The sequence below is a fragment of the Acytostelium subglobosum genome (genome assembly GCF_000787575.1).
Source record: "Acytostelium subglobosum LB1 DNA, scaffold: scaffold15, whole genome shotgun sequence".
Taxonomy (NCBI): domain Eukaryota; phylum Evosea; class Eumycetozoa; order Acytosteliales; family Acytosteliaceae; genus Acytostelium; species Acytostelium subglobosum.
The window spans coordinates 469,740-493,915 of NW_012236518.1; the positions used below are offsets into that span (position 1 = coordinate 469,740).

The window sequence follows — 24,176 nt, forward strand, 5'->3', positions numbered from 1 at the left end:
CCCCAGACGTGAACTCTCCATAAGATGATTGATAATAATGATTGTTGGACACAGATATCAACTCTGTTGTAGACTCAATCCTACAATCATTATCAACAAACAATGACCATTCAATCGTTGTACTATTTAATATTCTATAACTTGTTGATGATGTACCGAATGGAACTTGATGATAATATATCTCTGTATTATAACAATGTCCAACTAATATATATATACCGATTCTGTCCGTATTCTGTATCCTAATATATTTGTTATTATTATAGTTATAGTTGGCTGATACTTGTAACAAATTCAACAACAATATAGTTGTTACCAAGATTACAATTAAGTTACTACACTTCATTGTTATATCTCTATCTATCTTTACATTGTAATATGTATGATGATGTACTACACATACACATCTACATCTATCCACACCTACCTACCTACCACTTTGTATTCACCTAATCAACTGAGTTGTTGTTGTTACCAATGTTACCAGTGGGTGCGGAAACAAGTTACCACCTGTTGACAACTTGGAAGTTCACTCAAATGAAATGTAATCACTTCATTCGTGCTCTTTCATTCATTCTTTGATCTATTCAGATCTTTATAATCATTTTCATACATATACATATATACTCTATATACATCAACTCATACAAGCATATAAAGGATATATATCATGTCGGGAATAGACTCCAACAACTACTTCTTCTGCAAGAATGTATCAAGGCCTTGTACAATTACTCATGTCACTACAGCTAATGTTAGACGCAATGACAATCCGAATGAACCACCTAATGTTATTGCAATCAAGGGAAATACTATTCAGATACAAGAGTTGGTTGGCACGACTAGAATGAACACTGTGGACGAGACCTACCTCTTCTCTACTGTTCGCGACATTGCAACACTACCACCATTACGCTCAACACTGACTGTTGACCCAGCAATGCTATCCACAATAGACTCCAACAATAACAACAATAACAACAATAACAATCTGGCCAACAACAAGACACCTCATCTCAGCTTGGCCAGTGGAGGTAACAAGACATTGCACTCATTATTCAAAAACAAGGACCAACAATCGCCATTGCTATCGGCGGACAAGTACAGACTTCCCGGACGAGCTAGATCACGCGACCTAATTCTGGTCACCTCGGACTCGGGATATCTCTCTGTCCTTGGATGGTCAGACGATCACAAACAGTTGGTAGCGCTCCAACAACTTCAAATTGCTCCGCCCTCGCCATCCCTCACGATCAAAGACACCAAAGCATTAGGCAGTCGCATCGTTGTATCCACATGGTAAGCATCAATCAATCAATCATTCACATCACGCACTCACCTTCACTCATTCACTCATAGTGGACGTGTAGTCGCTGTGGCCGCCAGCAATAATAAGGTGTCTTTGTTCCCTGTGCTTCGCAGTCAGAATCCATTATACGCCAGTGCTGTGTTCTCAAAGGACTTGCGTGAGGATATAGAACATCAGGGCACCATCACTACCATTGGCTTCACAACATCCACCGATATCAACCGCCCCCACAGCATACTGTGCGTCACCTTTGAGCAAAAGAAAGAGACATTCATCAACCTCTACCAATACAGCCACATTGATGCCACTGCCACCTGTATCTCTTCACAATCTACACAGCTCCGTCCAGACATGTTCATCCCTCTTCCACACTCGTCCAACAAGTTCCTCATTGTCACAGTATGTTTGTTGTGGAACATGGTCGATTCAATCAATCAATGCTAACGCCTCCAAACACACAACAACAACAATAGAGAGATGAACATATAGTGATGATGGGTATTAAAGGTGATCAAATACAAACATTGGTAAATACAACATTGTTCAAAGACAAGGCCATTCCAACGCGCTATGACGAGCACTCAAATGACATTGTCACATCACATTGTTGGAAACATGACAACAAACAACTACTGCTCTCCACCGAACAAGGACACTTCCTAAAGATAACATTCACATTTGGCGACGATGACGCCAACAACAACAACAATTACATTGATATTGACAACATGGACATTGGCACATCTGGACATCACTCAATTATGATTGAACAACTCAAACCAATCAATCAAACCAAGTATCTGGTGGACTTGCGTCGCGATTATATACTGGCGATCGGTGACTTGGATACCTCAGTGATGATACAAGTGTCCGCTGATGGCAAGATCACCACACACTTCTCCACGGAGAACAACTATGCGCCAGTGGTGGACTTTAGCGCCGAACCCTCATCCATGATTCCAGACCTCATGCAGGTCTACATGTGCAGTAGCCGGGGCAACATGTACGGCACACTGTCGGTGCTCGAGAACTGTCCGGCCATCAACAACTATGGTTACGTCGAGATTGATCGCACGTCAGACGTGTGGAGCTACCCAACCAGCCTGCAATCCAAGTCGGTGCTGATCGTGGTAGGCTGCGACAAGTTTGCCGAGATCACTCGAGTGTTCACACTGGACGACGTGGCCACAATCAGAGAGAGCACGATGGACTATCAATTCAGGATCAACGAGTCCACGTTGTACAGCAACACTATCTCCTCTGGCTATCTCCAGGTGACATCGAGTCGCGTACGCTTCGTCAGTTCGCGAGACTTCATTGACTGGATGCCAAATGAGGAGCAACATGGATTCATTGTCAAGGCGATCTCGCGAGGCAACGACATAATCATCTCCTGCTCCAAATCACTCATTCATCTGCGGCTGAACATTACGAACCGGCAGTTTGAGCTGGCTGCTCAGCGCCTGTATGAGCACGACATTTCGTGCCTCGAGATGGCCAACCCAACCGTTCTGGCCAACTGCACAAAGGAGGAGCAGGCCGTGGTGTCCAACCTCTTCCTGGTTGGCACATGGCACACGAGGGAGATACACATCAATCGCATGGACGCGACGCTCTCGACATTGTACAAGGTCAGCGATCTTGTTAGCGTGCCACACTCAATCAAGTTGTGTCGTCTGGGAGACACGCACATCAAGGTGGTGGCCGGCTTCAAGGAGGGGCAACTACTCAAGTGGGAATGGGAGAACATCAATGTCAACCCATTCCAATCGATATATGCCTACAGCAAGCAGCTGTCGCAACAACATATTCAACTGAGCACGACGCTGGATGATGGTGCGCTGGTCATGACCAACAAGACCTACTATCTCACGTTCATGAAGGGTCATCCAACATTCAAGAAGATCGCCTTTGAAGATGTATCATGTGGTGTCATCAATAACGACACGACAGTGACCCTAGTGCAGCCAACAGTTGGTATCAATCTGGTCTCGATTGACTTCTCCAACAATACATCAATCACACCACTTCCGACCCAGGATCTACAAGTATGTGAACATCCTACAACTCTGGAACTATCCTATCATCCTACTGACTGATCACATCCATATTTAGAACCCAAGACGACTAGTATTCATCAAAGAGTTTGGTGTACTGGCCATACTATATGACAAGGAGATAGTACTTCTGGAGCCAAATACAAAGAAGGTTATCATTCAAAAGAAGCATGAACTTAGCACTCCAAACTTCCTCAAGTGTAACTATAACCGATCAATCATGGAACCATTCCAATCACCAACTCACCCACGCTCATTCAATCACTATTATCAAGTTTGGAAGTCAAAGAACATGGTAGTGTTTGGAGGAAAAGGTGGAAATGAAGCCGGTATCATCTACTTCATGTCCATATCATTGATGGATAATGTATATATCTCACCTCAAGTTCAGTCCACTCGCGGAACCATTCCAATCACTAACATTCAATCAATCAATAATATAGGAAATTGGATGCCTTGACTTTAAGAAGATACCACTTACGGATGCAGTTCATTCAATGCATCCTTTAGAGGATAGTTACTTTATAATGTCTACATCCAGGGACACAACAATCGTAGACTATAATAACTTTAGTAATATGGAGTCTACCATCAATATACCCTATCTCAACTCTGTGGTAGACATTACCTATCAACATCGTAGGATACTACTGGCGACGCCCCGCAAAGGATTGGAAGTCTACGAGTATGACAAGAAAGCAAGAACATGTGTAAAGAAGAGACAGTAAGTATAACCCATTCATTCATTCATGACTGACTCACTCACTCACTCAATCCAATCGACTACAATATGTTCCAGTCAAAGGACACCAATGTTGACATCAAGTTGTCAATTCATGTCTGATGATTGTTTTGCAGCAATTGATCGATATGGTAACTTCACTGTTATGGCCTATGGTGATGACGAACAACAACAAGGTGTTCATACATTGAACACTGTGGCCAGCTACTTCATCAGTGAGTCATGTACCAAACTACTCAAGGTAAGTTATGTTAAGATTGACAGGATTGGATTGTTTGATATGATTGATTGATTCGATTGATTGATTGGATCGCCAACCATGCCATACTGACGAACCACCTCCACCTGGCTACTCCTCCCCAATCATACACGCACACAACCTACACCAAATAATAGGTTGACAACAATCACTTGATTTGCTCTGGTATGCTTGGTGGCATTTATTCGATCAGCAGAATCACCAAACGAGAGTATCTTATACTGAGCATGTTGACGGATATTTTATGTCTGTTCAAATTGACGCAGCCACTGTTGGGCAACGACCATGCCATGTATCGTTGTGGACTTGTCGAGATGCAGTCAATCATTGATGGAGATATGGTGTCACAGTTCCTCTTGCTGCCAGAGGAAGTCCAGTTGGAGATGATCAAGACGATGTTGGCGGATTCGCGTGTCACATCCTCCACCAACGTGGTGACAGATATCAATCAACCGTTGACCTACACGGATAAGGTCAAACACATGGAACTGATGGCCGAGAGGGACCGCACTAGGGCGTTACTTGAATCACTCTGTGAGTCCTTCATACCCACCAACACTACATCCAACTAGGGAAAAAAGTGTTGGGTTCCTAGTTGTTGTTGAACCATGATCGATCAATGTGATGGGTGCGTATCACTCATTAATCGACCATTGGGTGTCTTGACCCAGATGGAACCTTAGACAGTGCTATGGCCCAACAACAGGGCATGCTGTGCCTATTATTAAACACGAATCCGTACTCAACGGGCCAGTCATTCATGAGAGGCAAGACCCACACGAGAGCACGTGTTGCAGTTTGATTCCTCGATGAATAAATTGATCAAAAGTGACACACGCATGCCCATACCCGGTGATCAAAAGCAAACAAGTTGTAAACGTTGCTTTGTGGTGGTGCAAGTCAAAGTGTCACATGTTTCAGAGATACCCAAGTCCTGGAACAATGCGTTGGACAACACAACAAGACGAACCATGAACAAAAAGTAATGTGTGTCTGCGTTGATGGATTTATACTTTGCTTGTTCTTGGACACCACGCAAATAGCCCCAGCACGAGGGCCATCTCAAGCCCTTGGTATTTTTATCTCAAGGTTCTCTGCAGAGACCTTCACATCAGTCGGTGGTTGCAAAGATGAATTGTGTGTGTTTGTTTGTTTGTTTGTGTGATTGTGTGTTTGAATGAGTGTGTGTGATAATGATGATCGATTTGACTGGTTGTTGATGGTGTGTGAATACGAAATCTGATTGATCAATCTCTCGTTAGGGAGAAGACCAATAGTCTGACGATGGGCAGGGCGCTAACTTTGATCAGGGTCGCATTGGATTGGGTCCTAGGTCCATACCAGATCCCCCAATCATTGATGATCTTGGCGACACTCAGTAATAGTAAAGTAATCAATATTATTACAACTACTGTATTACTAAGTCCATCATACAAATAATATTATATATAATATACAGATACAGTGATACAGAGATAATAATATATTATAAAATATGGCTACACTATTAAAAGTGTTGGTTTTTGTTTTGATGGTGATGACCATGTCGATGACGATGATGATCACTCAAACAAGTGCACAACAGTTACCAATTGACTTTGGTGCCACTTGTGAACAACTGGATCCAAACTCAAAGTGCAAGCCATATCTACCATACGACTCTATATACCTTCCATATGGAACCAATCAATCGGAAATCGAGACCAACGTCACAAACGCAATCACTCTACTTTCATTCACACCACTATCTTGTTCCGATGTTGCCATTCCAATCACCTGTTTGATTGTAAGTACTCAGGACCTGATGATGAGATGTGCCAAGACCATCACCTAACCCTCGCCCCTCCCCACTCAATCAATCAATCAATATATCAAATCCAGGCATTCAGACAATGTAACACCATCAACACAACATCACCGATAATCAAATTACCCTCATCAGCATGCCTATCAGAGTGCGGTAAATACTCCTCTTGACGATTGATCACGAACTTACCTTGACCTGAACTGACCCCCGACCCCTGGAACCATCCCACCCACCTCCACTCACCCATTCCAATCAATCAAACATAGTATCACTGAATACATCATGCTATGATGTGTTCAAAGCGAATAATGTACCAATCAATTGCAGTTCAGATAGTCATGGTACCCCGACATTCACCAATCAATCAACATTGTTTGAACTGCGAGACTATGGTGGACCTTGGATAACGCCAATCCAATGCGACGTGGTGGTGGGCGGTGTGCGCCCCAACGCCACCTGCCTGAAGCCACTGGTCATGGTATCGCCAGAGGAACGTAAAGAGGGACTCTACTTTGTTATCGATGACAAGGGTTGTGCGCTGCCGTGTCCGTCGATGGTGTTCTCTCCCGATGAGGGACGCATCGTGCACATCACCAACGTGGTGATGAACTCTGTGTCATTCGTCGGCTCGGTCTTGACACTGCTCTTCTTTGCGCTGGTGTCCAATAAGCTCAACTATAGAATGGAGATCATCTTCTACTTCTCTCTGTCCACCATGATGATATCGATTGGCTCGTTCATGATGAATCCGCGTCAGGAGCAATTCGCATGCGCTGGACCTCCAGGACGATACAAGCTTGGCACCAAAGAGGCAGACTGTGGCATTGGCTATCTCTTCTACCAAATTGGTGCATTGGCCTCAATCATTTGGTGGACAATCATTTCCTATGATGCTTACAACTCGACCAAGATACGTAAGTCTGACTCACTCACCCACTCAATCAATCAATCAATCAATCAATCAATCATGTGACTGACTAATCCATCCATCCATCCATCCATCAATCCAAACCAACAACAGAGAAGATCAAACATTTCAATATATTCAAGTTCTTTGTTTGGGGATTCATTATATTGTTGTCCACTATACCTTTGATGTTCAACAAGGTTGGAGCAATACTTAGTTCCAATGGATGTTGGATACTTAATAGTGATGGAAACGTTTACCAATATGTATCATTCCTCGTACCATTCTGGATATGTCTAGTACTCATTCTCTACTTTGTCACCTACGTAATCTTCCGAGTATTCAAGATCTACAACGTAGTCAAAGGTATGTCAATCACTCAATGGAACTATCCCAATCACACTCACTCACACACAATCATTCAATCAATGGCCATACTTCTGCGCATGCACACAGATAAGAAGATGCTCAAGTTTAATGTATGTAATCAACAATCAATGAATCACTGGAACTATCCCAATCGCTCACTAACTCCATCCATCTAATCAATCAAACAATATAGCTGAGAATGCTTGGAATGATGTGTTACATATTTGTCGCTTCGGCATTTGTTACATTCTTCCTGTTCTACTCGAATGGCAGATCGAAAGAGTATATCAAGTTGATCGTCGATTGGTTATTATGTATCTCCAAACATCAGGACGACATCTCTTTCTGCCATCTCTACACACCAGACTTCAAGCTCAAGATGTCCACCGCAATATTCTTTGGTGGATTTGGTCTGATTGGTTTCCTTTCAATGATGACTGTAAGTTTATTCCCATTCCTGATTTGGAATCATTCCATCAACCAATCATACAATCACTCACTGGAACTATTCCACCCCCACCCTAGGACCCTGCCAACAAGAGACTGGCACGTCAATCAAAGATATTTATATACTTTGCCAACAAGTATTTGGAGTTCAGGGGAAGCGGTAGTAGATCAAAGTCAACGTCGTCAGAGTCATCGTCATCAACCAAACCTACGACATCATCACAAATCAGTAGTGGAGTGATATCAAGTTCGAGCGAATGGCTAAAGGCACAGCAAGAGAGGAACAAGGAGATGATTGTCAAGATCATGAACCAACACCGCATCGAATCTCAGGCACATCGCGACGATGCCATCGAGCTCTCCAGTCTCGACAACAACTCAATCAACGGCACCTCGGCAATCATAAGCGTTCCAGATCTAGATCTAGGTAGCAGCTCGACTCCAATCAATGATCCAAACAACAACAACAACAACAATAGTCAAGTTATTTTAAATGTAGACCCAACAGCATCATCCATAGTATTGGACAACAACGACAACAACAACAGCAACAACAACAACGCCATCGACATTCACCACAGCGACAGTGATAGTGACAGCGACAGCAGCAGTAGCAGCAGCAGTAGCCATCAAGACGATTAAATTAAATTAAACAGGGCAAGCTCATTGGCAATGCCTTAATACTTATTTATTCAAACAAACCATCACGATCAATCAATCTATCGATCAATCGAGTTACTTCCTTGAACCGGATGCTAATGCCATTCCTTGCATGTATGACTCGACGATGTTTCCTGGTTTGGCAGCTTGCTTGGAGCTGACAAGGGACAACCATTGGTCGGTGGTGATGACGGCAGCAAAGGCAGAGTGTAGGACAACGGTGAAGGCACGGTGGATCTCCTCAGCGGTGGCAGATCCAGCAGAGTTGGAGTATGGCAATGAACCAGAGGCATCAGAGATGAACTCAACATTGAACAGACCTTCATGGGCAGCTTGTAGAGCAGTGGCCGTGTTGCAGTTATGTGTCATGTATCCAACGATGGTGATTGTGTTGACACCCTTGGACAGAAGGTACTCCTTGAGGTCGGTGTCAACGAAGCTGCTGGCCTTGCCCTTCTTTACAAGATGGTCGTAGCCACGTGAGGTAACAACAGGATGTAGTTCAACTCCATGTGTATCGGGGGCAAACACTGGGAAGGTACTTGGGAAGAAATGTTGGACGGCCACAACAGGAATACCAGCAGACTTTGAAGCATCAATAGTTCTTCCAATATTATTTAAAGATAGATTGATATCAGGATACTGGATCTTCAATCCACCGTCAACATACTCATTCTGTACATCAACTACAATAAGTGCTCTCTTAATATCAGTAATGGACATTATTATTAGTTTGTTTAGTTTAGTTATATATTTGTTGTTTGTTATTATTATTATTATTATTATGATTATGATATAGAGAGTGATGAACAGGCTGTATATTTATAGAGGGCTTAGAATCATATTATCGATTTAAGAATAAAGTAATAATATCTGATTCTTATTCTAAAGTAGGAGTTAGTAGTTGTTTGAACAGAGAGATATTTGGATAATTATAATTAGAACTAAGAATGGTCAATGGTCAACCAATGTTCGAACAATTCGAATGTGGGGTGTCTAAACAATTCGAAAGGGTACACACAGCTTTCGAAGACTTGTTGTTGGGCATTCGAAGACCATCATCATCAACTACACTATGGTGATACTCATCAACAATAGTATTAGTAATAACACCTACTTAATATTGATAACTACTTTATTATAATTAATTATTAGTAACAATATTTTATTAGATCTGCCCAGATGTGCCAGGGTTGTCTTTGCTCACAACTCTCAAATTGAACTAACGTTTATGGGTTGTGGAGGGTTCACTCGTTTCAGAACTAACTTGACAACAACATCACCAGGGGTGTGAATGACGATGATCTTACGCTTTAAAGTGGACCAATTGCAGTATTTGTAGTTGTAATCATTAATCTAATATAATATTTAACATCTTATCAACTTCATACAGATATGACAGGTTCAGCAGCATCACAAGGTATCAAAGATAGTGTAGCTGGAACAGTTGCTGGCGCTGCATGTCTATTCACAGGGTATGTTCACGACCCATCAATCAATCAATCAACAATACAGTCATTAACCATCTATGAATGAATCACATCATATAAAGGCACCCCTTTGACACGCTGAGAGTGCGTCTACAGACATCGACAACGAAGTTGGGCATGATTGAATGCTTGAAGAACACTGTAGAGAAGGAAGGCGCATCGGCTTTATACAAGGGTGTGACGAGCCCTTTGTTTGGAATGATGTTTGAGACTGCCGTACTCTTTGTTGGCTACGGACAAATGAAGAAGTTGCTCCAGAAGGACCCAAACAAGCCTTTGGAGTTGTGGCAATATAGTTTATGTGGTGCGAGTGCTGGCTTTGCCGCGACATTCGTTCTGACGCCTGTCGAGCTGATCAAATGTCGTCTGCAAGTCCAGACGACTGGTCCACCCAAGTACAAAGGCACATTCGATTGCTTTGTCAAGGTATTGAAGGAGGATGGTGTGACAGGTCTCTACAGAGGTATCATTCCAACACTGGCGCGTGAAATCCCTGGCAACATGGCATTCTTTGGTGTATATGAAGGTCTCAAACGATACTTTAGGACCAAAACTGGTCAAGAAGACCTTCCACTTCGTTACCTTATATTGTCTGGAGGCATTGGAGGTATTGCATATTGTAAGTTCATTCATTCATTCATTCAATCAATCATGGAAACATTCCAATCGCTGACACCAAACAATCAAAATAGGGAGTATATTCTATCCAGCTGATGTAGCCAAGTCAAGTATACAAGTGAGTGATAATGGACCAACACCATCACTGTTGGCAACACTCAAGAAGATTTATCAAAAGGATGGAATACGTGGACTCTATCGTGGATATGTCTTAACAGTCATGCGTGCATTCCCAGCAAATGCTGCCATGTTTACAGTGTACGAGATGACAATGAAGGCACTGGACAAGGTAATTCCATGATCATAATCATTAAAGATAATAATAATTGAATAGATTAGGAAAGAAGAGGAGGAGGAAGTTTTATTACATTGCAATGCATGCTTGTGATTGATATAATTAATTAAATTGTGGAGTTGATGGTGATTGGAGAGGATGTCTCATCAAGACGATCGTAGGATGAGTCCTGACCAACACTACTGACTCCAAATAGAGCGCGGGCTCTCTGCGCCAGCTCAGCTGACTTTCTTGGACCAAGTGCCAAGTATATAATAAATGCAAAGTAGAATAGGAATCCTATGACCAGGATAGTGATCATCCACCATGCCGTTGACAACTGGATAGTTGCCTGAACAATCAAGTAGATGTTGATACCAATAATAAGTACGGACAGGACTCTAACAAATATATTGTTGAGCCAATGGTTCTTAAATTCCTCTCCCATCACATCCGCTCCTAATTGATTGAATGAGTGTTAGTATCCATGGATTAGTATTATGTACCATGATTGATTTGATTGAATACTACTTACTTGATGTGAAGTAGAGAACTGGAAGGATGGCAAATGGGAGTTGGACACTTTGGAGAACGTTCAGCCACTCGTCAAGTGAGTCAAGATGGTTTTGTGAAAGGATGGCAACACAGATGGCTGGAACGATGGCCGAACAACGAGTGATGAGGAGTCGCTTCCATGGTCTGATCTTGAGGTTCAAGAAACCCTCCATAACAAACTGACCGGCATAGGTACCTGTCATTGTAGAGCATTGGCCTGCTGCCAGCAGTCCGACGGCCCAAATATATTTAGCAAACTGGCCATACTTCTCACCGAGGAAGGTGGCAGCGGACGAAAGACCAATGTTGTCAACACCCTGGAAGCCCACGGCAAAGAGCGAGACGACCAGAAGGTTGAGAATGAATGAGATGAATAGGGCGATTGCACTCTCGATACCAAAGTACTTGTTGGCAATACGAATCTGGCGCTTGTCTGAACGGTCAAAGTCACGAGACTGGACCAATGCAGAGTGCAGATAGATGTTGTGTGGCATGATGACCGCGCCCAGGATACCAACGGCCATGGTTACGTTCTGTTTGGATACCATCGGAATGATGCAACCTTCAAGCACCTTGAGCTGATCAGGCTTGCTGATGCCATACTCGATGGCAAACGTGATGCCCATGATGGCTATCAGACTGCAGAAGAAGGCCTCAAGCTTTCGGATACCATAGTTCTCTAGCATGAGGAAAGTGAAAGTGTCGGCGGCAGTGATCAACACACCAGCCCAAAGTGGGATATGGCCGTTGGACAGAATGTTGATGGCGATGGATGTACCGATGACCTCTTGGATATCGGATCCTATGATGGCAAGCTCAGTCATGATCCACAGGAGGATACGTGCAGTCCTTGGGTAGTGTTGACGACAGTGCTCAGCCAGATGCATACCAGTGACAGTACCAAGACGGGAGGCCAACATTTGAAGCCAAAGACCGACTATCGTACTCCAGAGTAGGACCCAAAGCAGTTGGTACCCACCAGCAGCGCCAGCTTGTATATCAGACTCAAGGTTGCCCGGGTCCAAATAGGCGATGCTCATCAAGAATCCAGGACCGGTGAATGCCCAAAGAGTTCTAAAGTGGAGGAATTTCTGGAAGTTTGTGTGAGTGATGTTGGTCATGTGACATCTTCTTCTCCAACAACAAACTCAAACTTACTCCTTCGGCTTCCAGTATACTATCAGTGCATTGAACCTTGCCATGGCTGGTCTTCTGGTAGTCATCGGACTCAACTGCTATGTCCTCTTCAGGGCCTGGCAGTTGTGCTTGGTAGACGTTATGGTTGTAGGTCATCTTTGGCTGGATGGCGGGCTGGCAGTAAGGTATGGTTCGTGAGTTTCCAGGTGTAGGAGTAGGAAGAGTTAAAGGAAGATCATCAAACAAATGAGTTCAATCGTCGGTGAAGTTGGTTGTTGTTGTTCTTGTTGTTGGATCGTACTGACTGATGTTCTTCCGTTCAGGAGTGGCGCACGAGTAAGGGGAGGATATCAAAGCAAATGTGATAAAGAGTGATTGGCTTAGTTTGAGTTAGGGTGTAGTAGTAGTCGTGAGTGAGTCAGGGGGTGGCCTCTACAAGGTATAGTATAGTGTGTAGAAGAGGAATGAGGCGGGATATATGAGCAAAGGGGTGAATTGAATTGAATCAAGGGGGCGGTATCTTGAGGTTGATCAGGACTGTGCGGGCAGGTTGGTGGTGTCAAGAAGAAGAATGCTCTATGTAATGTTCGTCGTTTAGCGAACAAGTTAATATCGTCAATAGTCGTCGTCGTCGTCGTAAATGTGTACAACTAATCAATACCAACAACAAAATGAACTCATGACATATTCGTGATGTATCAATGCCAGGCATCGTTGTTTTTGCCATTGGCACTAACTGGGCTTTTATCGGGCTGTGGGTAGGCGGAGAACATGTGAACGAGTTCTGACATTAATTAATTTACAAAAAGCCGTGATCACGTGTTCAACTTAGCTTCCTTGATTGATTGATTGACAGATGTCCCATTTGTATGTTTGTTGTTATGGTAGTTTATTGTTATACCAAATGATATGGAGTATATGACAGATGATTATTCTTATTCGACGAGGTTGGAGTGGGTTCACTTGATGCACGCTATTGGTATCCGTACTATTTTCGGGATGGCAATAGAGCACAATGGGAAGTATGAGCGGCAATTGTTACTTCCTCCGATGGTCGTATTCTTCTACTTGTATCAAGTTCGACCGATCCAAATGGTTGCAATGCTCCTTCGTAAGCATTGAAACAATTTGAATGGCGAGATAGCTTCTATATGTTGCGCACGCGCGAGTGCCTGGCTGGATGGGGCGAGGGCGATGGCTGGCGGCGCGATTGGATTGACTGGACTGTCGCATTCGTTGGGTGGACGGGACTGGACTGGTTGTCCAGGGACGATGATGCGAGTGCGAGTATGAGTTGAGGCTATCAAAAGATATGACTATGGGGCTCGGTAAGGTCTTGACGACTCTGGTACTAGCCAAATAGAACCGCTGGTTGTAGTTTCGTTACAACAAAATCAACAGTGGTTCTACCAAGTGCAATAGACATGCATTATTGCATGTCTATGGCGAGTTGGTTGCATAGTTATTCGAGTGGTGTGGGTATATGTTTGTGTTGGTGCTGGATGAATAGTCGAGTGAGATTGGTAAGGTTGTTACTGGATGGGATGTTGAGGGCTGAAGAGATGGTTGAGTTGAGGTGGCATTGGCGGGTGGTCTCTTCTTCTTCTTCTTCTTCTCCAGATTGGCGTGGTTGTGATGGAGCCAAGATAAGAACTTCTATCATGTTATATAATATGTATATCGATTGATGTGAATAAATACATAACTATTTTCTAAAACAAGCTGATTGGTGATTGTTGGTGATTGACTGATTGACTGATTGGTGTTGGTTGATTGATTGGATTGGATTTGGATTGGATAACACTTTGATAAATTTACATACCAGGCCTGGATTGATTGATGCAATCAGGACCTTGGCTGGGGGTTGGGTTGGGTGAGGGGGAGCTGACGTGGAGGGTGTCGTTGATGTGCGATATATAATATATCGTACAATCGAAACCTTGATGTCGATTGAAACTATATGGCAGAATTAAGACAAATAGATTTTCCATTAACCTGTTCTTCCATTGGATTCAATCTATGTCGAGGCATAGATGAGAGTTGTAGTGTCGATATTCGACACCACAATGGTTGTTGAGTGGTGGTAGGTAGTGATATAGTTTGTTGTTGTTGTTGTATACTGATATTATGTGTGATAATAATAATAGTAATAGGGGGGATATTATGATGATAATGATGGATGGATGGATGATTGATTCATTGCTGCAGTTCGTGAACTGCGAGCAACACATGTCGGCCATGGCGGACACAATTAATTGTGTGTGCGCACTTACTGGCGTGTATGTTTCAACATCTCCAATGTCTCCAAGATATTCTCCAAGCTGCCTGTGGCATCTCCCTTGTGAGCAGCATGAAGGGAGGTGACAGGTACAACGAGGTGCATCTTGTCGACGGACTGACTGCCAGACAGAAGGGTGGCGGCGGCCTCGGATGATGAATCATCATTGAGGAGGCGGGCGGCGCACTTGTTCTGTGGCGTCTGGGGGACGAGTTGGTTGGATGAACCACTCGCCTTGACCGTGGCAACGGCTTGTTTGAACCAGGCGGTGGGTGAGCTCGAGTCGTCATCCTTCTCGAGACAGCCGGTGATCCTGATCTTGACGGGACGGAGGCACTCCTCACGTTCCTGCATGAGCTTGTCAAGCTTCTCACGGTCCTCCTTGGGGATCTCAGTGCCGTTCTGGAAGGACAAGATCTTGATGACCTTGTCGATCTTGCGCAGATAGCGATATGGCCACTTTCTCCTGGTGCACTCCTTGAAGCGCTTGCAGAGCATGGACTCAGAGATGCCAAGCTTGGTGGCGGCTTCCTTCTGTGGCAGGACCAACAACTCAGTGATGTCAATGTAGTTGTTCTGGTCGGTTGTGGTGGAGGAGGACGATCCGCTGGATGGCACCATTGATGTGGTGGCGTGGTCGTCATTGGATGAAGCGACCACAACGGCACCTGGCAAGAACTGCGACTGGAATGGCGAGGATGGTGACGATGGCGAGGAGTAGCTGCCTGGCGAGGACTTGTTGTGTGAGGGCGACGAGGGCTCTTGGGGATCCGAGTCGATGGCCGACTGATCGTCTTCCTTCTTGCGCTTGTTGGAGCGTGACAAGACGTGGAATGGAGAGGAGACGATCTGAGTGATCACATGGGATCGGCCGTCGGGCATGGTCTCGGTCAGGGTGAAGGTGAGGCTGAATGATTGATGGAGATGCTTGGAGGACACCTCGCTCACCTTGAGCTTGCTGAATGAGACAACGCCGTTGCGATCGACGTCTTGACTGAGCACACCTTGGAGTACCTCCTGGCGGTCCTCTGTCTGCTTGGGTGTGACAGGCTTGGACGTGGATGAGTAGATCAACGAGACACCAACCGACAAGGCGCCAATGGACTTGGCGAGGGATCTCCCTGTCGACAGCCAACGATGGCGATGGCTGGATGTAGCGGTGGCAGATGACCACGTCCTGAGGTTGCTGGCTGATAGCAATGATTGGAGGAGTCATTCTGATTGAGGGATTAGATATTAATAACATTGTCGTTGATTGAATGAATGATTGACCAATCTTACCTTTCAGATGGGGACGACGATGGTGATGCATCGGTTTGATCGTCAGAGTCATCAGAGTAGTGCTTCAAGTTCTCCAAGAGGAATGACTCGCGCTTCTTGAGGTTGGCCAACTCTTGCATCCATTGGAACATGATCTGCTTGCTGGCTAACATGTTGTTGCCGGGCGAGCCGACCTGTTGGTCGATGGGAGACGATGGCATGGACGAGCAAGGTGAGAATGAGTCGTTGACAGAGTTGGTGCTGTTCAGAATTGATCGACTGTTTGAGCTGCCATCCTTGATGATCATTATTGGAAGTGACGAAGTATGAGTTGGCGACTTCTGTTGCTGTTGTTGTGGCTGTGCCTGTTGTTGAGGTGCCTGTGCCTGTGCCTGTTGTTGCGACGGCTGCTGTGGACGTGGTCGCTTCAACTCAAATTGGCTAAAGTTTGGCAGACTATTGTCAAATGTTGGGTTCAAAATGTTGGCCAACTGTGACTCCTTGTCCTGGACCGGAGAGGAAGAGGACTCATTGTGAGTCTTGAGCTTCTTGTTGCTGCCACTGTTGTTGTTGTTGTGGCTGATGGTGGTGTCAATTACAAGAACTCCAGTTTGTTGTTGTTGAGGCTGCTGTTGGGGCTGCTGCTGCTGCGGCTGTTGTTGCTGCTGAACAAATTGAACATGTTGTCTGTTGTTGTTGAAGAATTGGTACACCTGTTGTGGATCCGGTTGTCGTATTGGAAGACCCCATTGAGGGTAAAGCTCTAATCCTGTTAAATAACCAGTTGGTGGCTGTGAGCGTTGTTGTAGTTGCTGCTGTTGTTGCTGGTGACTGTGTATTGGGCTAATGTGGTGCAATGGCCTTCCCAATGAAGGGATGCTAGCAGGATAGACCTTTTGCATTGTTGTTATTATGTATTATAAATAGATAGATAGATATATAAATATATATTGAAAGCGAGCGTTGTACTATTAGCTGCTACTGTTCATTTGTTCCTATAATCTTGTTGTAATATATATTATTATTTCAAACTGTCTTGTTACTGTCTACTATATCCTCTCTCTTTCCTGTTAGTCTGTGTTTGTTTGGCAGATGGTTATCAGTCTGCCTATAATAATAATTATTGATTATTATTGATTGTTATGATTATGAGATAGATATGAATGTTGAATGAATGAATGAAAGAATTGAGTTAGTTAGTTAACAATGCTGCGTTGTTGCAATATTGTGAGATGTTGTTTGTTTGTTTGTCTCTCTCTCTATTTGTGTATTTGAGTGAGTGAGAGAGAAGTGTGAATGTGAATTGAATGGAGTTGAGTTGTGTGTGTGAATGAATGGTATTAAACATGTGTGTGTGTTGGTGTTTGTGTGCGAATGAATGAGAGAGAACTAAAGGTTGAGAGAGAGATGACTTGTGTGAATGTGTGTGTGTATGTATTGCTTGTTTGGTGAGATGGTTGAATAAAAAAGGAGAATAATGGTGATTAGATTTGAATGGTGTGACAGAGAGTGTGAACATGAGGGGGTAGTGCCCCTTTACAAGATGAGTGTGGTGTAGATGGCAGCTGATGTGTGAATGGAAACAACAGATGGCATTGGGTTGTTGATGTGTTAGTGAGTGTGATGAAGGGAAGCGAAATGAAGTGTGTGATAGTGTGTGTGGTGTGATGAACGACTCAATCAAGCACCAACTGACCAGTCTTGTAACTTTTGGCTCTGGGTTTGGGCGCCCAATACAAAGATGGAAGGTCTCTATCTATCTTGTAATAAAAACTGCACGTGGACAAGCAAACAAGCCTCGACTCGAGATATTTGGAGGCTAAGATTAAATGTCGATGTGCTGGTACTGAACAATAGTCGTTATATTTGATTGGGGATGGATGCGTGAAGTGACTATGGAAGGGTTGTATATGAATGATTGAACATATGATGGACGTATGGATGGATGATGGATGAAGGCTGCTGATCAAGTTGTCTTCAGGATGAAGAAGAAGAAGGATGGATGTTTGTGTTTCCTGATACCGTACCCTTGGTAATCAATCAATCAAGCAATGTGTAATAATAACTTTGTTGTTGAAAAGGAAATTGAATGTGTTGAATTGGATCGGATTGGAGTTGGAGTTGTTGTTGTTATTGAACTGGAATGAGTGAGAATGAATGAATGAATGAATGATCGTTGACCAGTATACGCTTCACATTGATGCCACACACGGTTTGGATTGGATTGGATTGACTGGTCACACAACCACTCATACAACCACTCACTTGAACAAGAACAAGAACAAGATCAAACATCACCGTTAACCATGTGATGCTGAGCTCATCTGTTCAAACAAATTTGTTGTTGGAATGGCAATATTGAGTTGAGTGAAGTGGGGATGGAAGGATGGATTGGTGGATTGATGGATTGCATGGTGGGGGTACAAAGGACGGGCTGTCGGTGGGTATGTGTTGGTTGTTGGTTGTTGTTGTTGTTGTTGTTGGCAATAATAATAACATGAAGTATTGTATTATTTATATGTAAGTACACTCATACATACACTCGTGTGGTAAATTCCCCTCCAATTGATGGTGTCTCATATTCAATAATGTATTGAATTGATATATGGTTTAAATTGAATGGGAGATTGTTGTAGTGGCAGTGGATGCCGTGATCCATTAATGCGCCTGTTGCCAGGCTGGCTTGCTGGCTGGCCGTACATAAATGTAACAAATTGTATTTGCAAGATAGCAATGTGCATTGAAGTGATATGAGTTGAGTGATTGGATTGAGTGAAGGTGGGGAGAAGCTCTAAATTCTTGTGGATGATTGAATTCAATCTCAGCTGATTGAGAGAGAGAGAGCATTGGTTTGAACGCATTTCTTTTCGCTTCGAAGCGACAAAGATATACTCGTACGTGGATCGGTAGAAACAAACACAAACATAAACGCACAATGGTAGTAGTAGCTTGCTCGACTGACTGTCTGGCTGGATGCGAACATGTTGGACATGTTGGAAACACGTAAATTTCGCGAAAGTCGATTCAACTTACTTTACTTTGAGAATGGAGGTAGGTAGGTTGGTTGGTAGGTAGACCAGGATGGTGGTATGAAATAGAAGGATAAGACAATAAAAGATAGACAGATAAGATAGATAAATATAGATAGTAATTGTATGTGATTGATTGTATTTAGAAAACTCGTACGAAATGGAATGGAAAGGGGATGGGAAGAAGGTTCACTTCCCTGCACCTCACTTTACTTCACGAAGCAACTTCTCCTCAGACAAAGCAACTAGGTTTTTTTGTGAGAATAACAGGAGACAAGCATGCTTGTGTGTGCTGTATGCCAGAACGTCGACAATCAATACGATTTTTGTTCAAATCAATCAAGGTGATGGCTGTATTGTATGCTTGAACTGGTGGATAGAATCATTGAACAGACTTACCTACCTCGTTTGATCAGTTCCCAGGCTCCCATTCTTTTGCGATAATGATCTGGCCATCATGAGCTCGTTAGGGCCTTGAATTGACCCACTTTTTTGTATTCTTAGGCCACTTTTATTAATGTTGGGGCGACCCTTTGCCTTCCATCACAACAGTATCACCCATGCACCACACTGTTCTGTTTCCGCATACTTGTGCGCAAGAATCTACCTCTTGTCTTGGGTGTTCAACATACAACATACATCTTCAATCAACAGATAATAATAAATTAATGAAACATTGTTGATAATGACTTGAATTGAATTGAGCCGATTGCTCCATTTACATTTCTTCATCAGATCTTTCCACAATTGACTTTCAAGTTCATTAAATGACGAATGTCATCAGATATTATCATTCTGATTTTGGTGTTACAATTCGCAATTGTTAGCAACACAATGCACCTTTATTGGGTTGGTAAACATTGGTTGCACTTCGAATTGATGATCAATGTTCTTGACTATTCATTGACTTCCCATTTTGATACCTCTACCATCATGATCAGGCAAATTGACTTCAGCTTCAAAGTTGTGGTTGGACAAACAGATAATGGAGAATCTCCCAAACATCATCATAAGAGAGATATTGTTTGAATGCTTCAATAGTGAGTATTGGACAACTAGAAAGAAGACGGTGTTGTTCCATTCATTGGTTGGCGCAGAGGGATTGCTTCAAGCCGATTGGTTGTTCAACAGAGCATTGATCTGTTGGAAATGGTTCCACACATCTTCTCTCAATGGTGCATTCTAAACATTCAGATATTGCCAATGCATCTGCCGAGACTACACTTCACGCCACTCTCTCTCGTTCAATCGGTTAACAGTTTAAAGACTCATCAATCACCACGATCATCTGGAATTCCCAACGATTACTATAGCTATGAGTTCTGTATGCCACGCAATCAAACAGATCATCAGATCATGTGTTCTCTACATCAGCTCGAGCAGTTGGATTTGCAAGTTGGTAGCTTCTGCGAGCGGGAGATTGGATACCTCCGACAAAATGTCGGAAGGCTCCCAGAGAAGAGGCTGGCCAATCTCAAATCACTAATTGTGCGCATACAGGAGCCATACGACATGAAGGATATACTGACAGACTTTATTGGCGTGGTCGGTCGTCTTGACAATTTGGTTGAGCTCGAGATGCACATCCGTGGCGCAAGAGGTTACCAAGTGGGAGACTTGATGTCCTTCATCAAGCATTACTTGCCAACACTTCAAAGACTCAAGATCCAACCCTACTATAATAAGCCATGGTCATTATTCAATTCACTTCAACAATTATTACAACAACAACAACAACAACATCAATCATGTGTAGATAACAATAATTCAATCATTCAAACATCTAATAGTGATCATCAAGGATTATTATTATTAGAGGTAATGATTAAGTTGGATTTGGACATGCTTAGAGAAACAGAATCAACAATGCCTACCATTGGACAACACTTTGGAGGTCATCTCGAGGGCGATATCATAATGTTTACATGTTAAAGTTAGTTTAACCAAGAACCATTCAGTAGTCTTCATAAACAATCCAGTTTGTTAACCATAATACTAATTATAATTATTCTGAAGATGGAAGGTTGTTTGTGAAAAAAAATAAGATGAGATGAGCTTTCTTTGTAACTCCGATCGGGTCTCCTCGCAGCACTCACTCACTCACTCACTTCACAATCATGATTGTTCACATCTTGTACAATCAATCACCATCATTGATACACAGATAGATAATAACAAAAACAATATCAACAACGGAAACAATGAAGTTAACAAGCGATCAAGTTAAACAATACTTTGAACAAGGATTCTTGGTAATTCCAGACTTTGTTCCACATGATGAGATTGATGGATTGCAATCTCAGATGGCCAAACTCATCAAAGAGTTTGATGTTGATGCCACCATAAAGTCAGTCTTTACAACAAAGGAGCAACAGGTATGTTTAGGTTTGATCATAAACATCCAAACACATCACCTAACTCAATCAATCAATCAATCTCATCGCAATCATATCAGAGGATAACAAACAAATACTTCTTGGAGAGTTCAGATAGTATTAGATTCTTCTTTGAACCGGATGCAATTAAGGATGAGAAGTTGGTAGTTGAGAAGGATGTGGCGTTTAACAAGGTTGGACATGCACTGCATGACTTGGACCCAGTGTTTGAACACTTCTCCTATCACCAACGTATAAAGGATTTGATAAAGTCACTGGGCGTGTACAACCATCCATTGTCTGTCCAATCAATGTACATATTCAAGAATCCAAAGATTGGAGGAGAGGTTGGCATTCATCAAGACAGTACCTTCCTCCACACCACGCCCCTCACCACCCATGCCATCTGGTTCGCCTTTGAAGACTCCACTATCGAGAATGGATGTCTCCGTGCTCTCTCTGGTTCACATAAGAGTATGTTGAATGATTGAATGAATGATCATCATGATTGAACAAGGACTAATCAATCAATCAATCAATCCAATATTTAGATGGCACAAAGAGAAGGTTCATCATTAATGAGGAGAACGAGACTGGTGTGTTCGTCCCACCAGAGAGAGACGATAGTATATATGATCGTAATGAGTTTGCCGCTCTGCAATGCAAGAAGGGATCAATTGTGTTGTTGGACGGTGCAGTGGTACACTACAGTGAGCCAAACACATCAGCCAAGTCACGCCATGCCTACACACTTCATTTTATTGAAGGAGATGGATCGGCTGTCTACGAAAAGGACAACTGGCTCCAGCGTAACAATCCAGCACTACCATTCCGTGAGCTCTACTAAACAACTGCGCTGTTGCTGGACCAATTGGTCGACCTGGATTGTTAATAAAATGACGCGTGAATGAATCCAAACATCTTTGTTTGGTCAGTTCAGTGAATCGATTCAGGATATCCGAATGAGGTAATCATTGGAATGCCGTGTGGACACGCTCACTCTTGCGAGCCCCAGAGTGATTGCCAAGATAGGACAACGCAACAACCCCCTTGTGTTGTTAGTGTGTGTGTTCGCGCTCATCATCATCCTTTTCCCAAGCCTTGCCAACCATGACACACTCACTCTTCATCATCTCCAACTTCACCTTCATCTTCACCTTCATCACATTCACCCTTTGTCTACACACTTAGTGAAGAGTGAACATCAACATATATATAACACAACACGTTTTAGTATGAGTAGAACAGACGACACAACTATACATTTAGTCAGATTGTTGATCAAGACATTGTACACAATACTCTTTGTCTTGGTATCCTATGTGGCAATGGCTGGAAGTAGCAGCACAAGCAACAGCAATATAGATGTAGCACCAACTACATCATCACCCAAAAGACATGATGGTATGTGTTGATCAGTCAAACAATGAATGAATGATCAAAGACTGACACATGATTCTTAGAGTTCAACTTATACATTGAGATTGCATCTGGTACATTGGCGGGTATGTTGTCCAGCTTTACATTCTATCCTTTGGAGTGTATTGAAGCAAAGTTACAGGTAATGGCTGGAAAGAAGAAGCCTGGTATGCCAAGGTCACCTTTGGACATTGTACGAACAATAGTAAGACAAGAGGGCATTGCTGGATTGTATCAAGGCGTAACACCAACAGTACTGGGCAATGCGGTAAATTGGGGTGTATACTTCTCAATATATCGTTACTCCAATCATTGGTTGCGAACATCTGGTATGGTCGAGGTACCTTGGATGCAACACTCACTGTCTGCCATCAGTGCTGGCGTTGTTACAACAGCAATCGTCAATCCATTCTGGGTACTCAAGATCAGACTGGCGACATCCAATCGATACAAAGGGATGTTTGATTGCTTCCAGTCCATCCTCAAGAATGAAGGTATCGGAGGGTATGTACTACTTCTGATGGACAAGGCGAGGCAGCTCAAGTCACTAACCCATTCAAACTCAAAGATTCTGGAAAGGTGTTGGACCATCATTCTTTGGCGTGTCAGAAGGTTTGGTCCAGTTTGTTACATATGAACAGTTGTTGAATCGCTTTAGGAATGGTAATGAACCAATCCCTGCCATTACATACTTGATGACTGGAGCAACAGCCAGACTTGTGGCGGGATTGGTGACTTATCCCTATCAACTACTTCGTTCATCCATGCAGTCCGAGGGATCAAAGTACACTTCAATAGGTGATGCTACAAGAAGTGTAAGTAATAAGTCTTGTCTGACTCTTATTCAATCAATCAATCACTAAACATAATCATACATAACTCTAGATATACAAGAGTGAAGGACTGGCAGGATTCTATCGAGGACTTGTTCCTAACTTGACGAGGAGTGTACCACCCGCTGCAATGATGATGTATATCGTGGAGTTCTTCCGAACGTCATTGACTACTGTATTCAATCCTACTACTACAATTCATTCTTGATCAACCATGGTCAATCATGGTCAACATATCGTCATCACCATTTCCCCATCATTGCGTGTAGTGGCCGCCCAACCCATTGGTTGTTTCAATCCCCAAGCCACACAGAGACAGACCCATGTATATACCTCAACAGACATGCCCAT

General features: G+C 43.2%; 9 protein-coding genes across 9 annotated transcripts; 6 read left to right on the forward strand and 3 right to left on the reverse strand.

Moving 5' to 3' along the window:
- Positions 1-670: 670 nt before the first annotated feature.
- On the forward strand, positions 671-4,939 carry SAMD00019534_075640 (hypothetical protein; the record flags this gene model as incomplete). Its single annotated transcript, XM_012897261.1, has 8 exons — positions 671-1,299; positions 1,360-1,708; positions 1,783-3,357; positions 3,425-3,566; positions 3,642-3,733; positions 3,810-4,090; positions 4,166-4,349; positions 4,505-4,939. The coding sequence occupies 8 exons, from the start codon at positions 671-673 to the stop codon at positions 4,937-4,939; spliced, it is 3,687 nt and encodes a 1,228-aa protein (XP_012752715.1).
- Positions 4,940-5,898: 959 nt separating this feature from the next.
- Positions 5,899-8,539, forward strand: SAMD00019534_075650 (hypothetical protein; the record flags this gene model as incomplete). The annotated part of the gene is made up of 7 exons (XM_012897262.1): positions 5,899-6,153; positions 6,249-6,327; positions 6,441-7,088; positions 7,196-7,447; positions 7,538-7,560; positions 7,644-7,889; positions 7,976-8,539. 7 exons carry the CDS (start codon positions 5,899-5,901, stop codon positions 8,537-8,539), a joined length of 2,067 nt encoding a protein of 688 aa, XP_012752716.1.
- A 93-nt stretch (positions 8,540-8,632) lies between these two features.
- Positions 8,633-9,280, reverse strand: SAMD00019534_075660 (hypothetical protein; the record flags this gene model as incomplete). Its single annotated transcript, XM_012897263.1, has 2 exons — positions 8,633-9,161; positions 9,228-9,280. 2 exons carry the CDS (start codon positions 9,278-9,280, stop codon positions 8,633-8,635), a joined length of 582 nt encoding a protein of 193 aa, XP_012752717.1.
- A 672-nt stretch (positions 9,281-9,952) lies between these two features.
- Positions 9,953-10,966, forward strand: SAMD00019534_075670 (hypothetical protein; the record flags this gene model as incomplete). Its single annotated transcript, XM_012897264.1, has 3 exons — positions 9,953-10,032; positions 10,110-10,666; positions 10,740-10,966. The coding sequence occupies 3 exons, from the start codon at positions 9,953-9,955 to the stop codon at positions 10,964-10,966; spliced, it is 864 nt and encodes a 287-aa protein (XP_012752718.1).
- Positions 10,967-11,066: 100 nt separating this feature from the next.
- Positions 11,067-12,787, reverse strand: SAMD00019534_075680 (hypothetical protein; the record flags this gene model as incomplete). Its single annotated transcript, XM_012897265.1, has 3 exons — positions 11,067-11,398; positions 11,475-12,585; positions 12,653-12,787. 3 exons carry the CDS (start codon positions 12,785-12,787, stop codon positions 11,067-11,069), a joined length of 1,578 nt encoding a protein of 525 aa, XP_012752719.1.
- Positions 12,788-14,900: 2,113 nt separating this feature from the next.
- Positions 14,901-17,071, reverse strand: SAMD00019534_075690 (hypothetical protein; the record flags this gene model as incomplete). Its single annotated transcript, XM_012897266.1, has 2 exons — positions 14,901-16,095; positions 16,191-17,071. The coding sequence occupies 2 exons, from the start codon at positions 17,069-17,071 to the stop codon at positions 14,901-14,903; spliced, it is 2,076 nt and encodes a 691-aa protein (XP_012752720.1).
- Positions 17,072-20,554: 3,483 nt separating this feature from the next.
- SAMD00019534_075700 (hypothetical protein) lies at positions 20,555-21,130 on the forward strand (the record flags this gene model as incomplete). The annotated part of the gene is made up of 1 exon (XM_012897267.1): positions 20,555-21,130. One exon carries the CDS (start codon positions 20,555-20,557, stop codon positions 21,128-21,130), a length of 576 nt encoding a protein of 191 aa, XP_012752721.1.
- Positions 21,131-21,399: 269 nt separating this feature from the next.
- On the forward strand, positions 21,400-22,417 carry SAMD00019534_075710 (hypothetical protein; the record flags this gene model as incomplete). Its single annotated transcript, XM_012897268.1, has 3 exons — positions 21,400-21,573; positions 21,654-22,047; positions 22,125-22,417. Coding segments are annotated over 3 exons (861 nt in total), but the record flags the coding sequence as incomplete, so codon positions are not given.
- A 391-nt stretch (positions 22,418-22,808) lies between these two features.
- On the forward strand, positions 22,809-24,033 carry SAMD00019534_075720 (hypothetical protein; the record flags this gene model as incomplete). The annotated part of the gene is made up of 4 exons (XM_012897269.1): positions 22,809-22,977; positions 23,037-23,496; positions 23,561-23,807; positions 23,878-24,033. The coding sequence occupies 4 exons, from the start codon at positions 22,809-22,811 to the stop codon at positions 24,031-24,033; spliced, it is 1,032 nt and encodes a 343-aa protein (XP_012752723.1).
- Between the last annotated feature and the right edge of the window lie 143 nt (positions 24,034-24,176).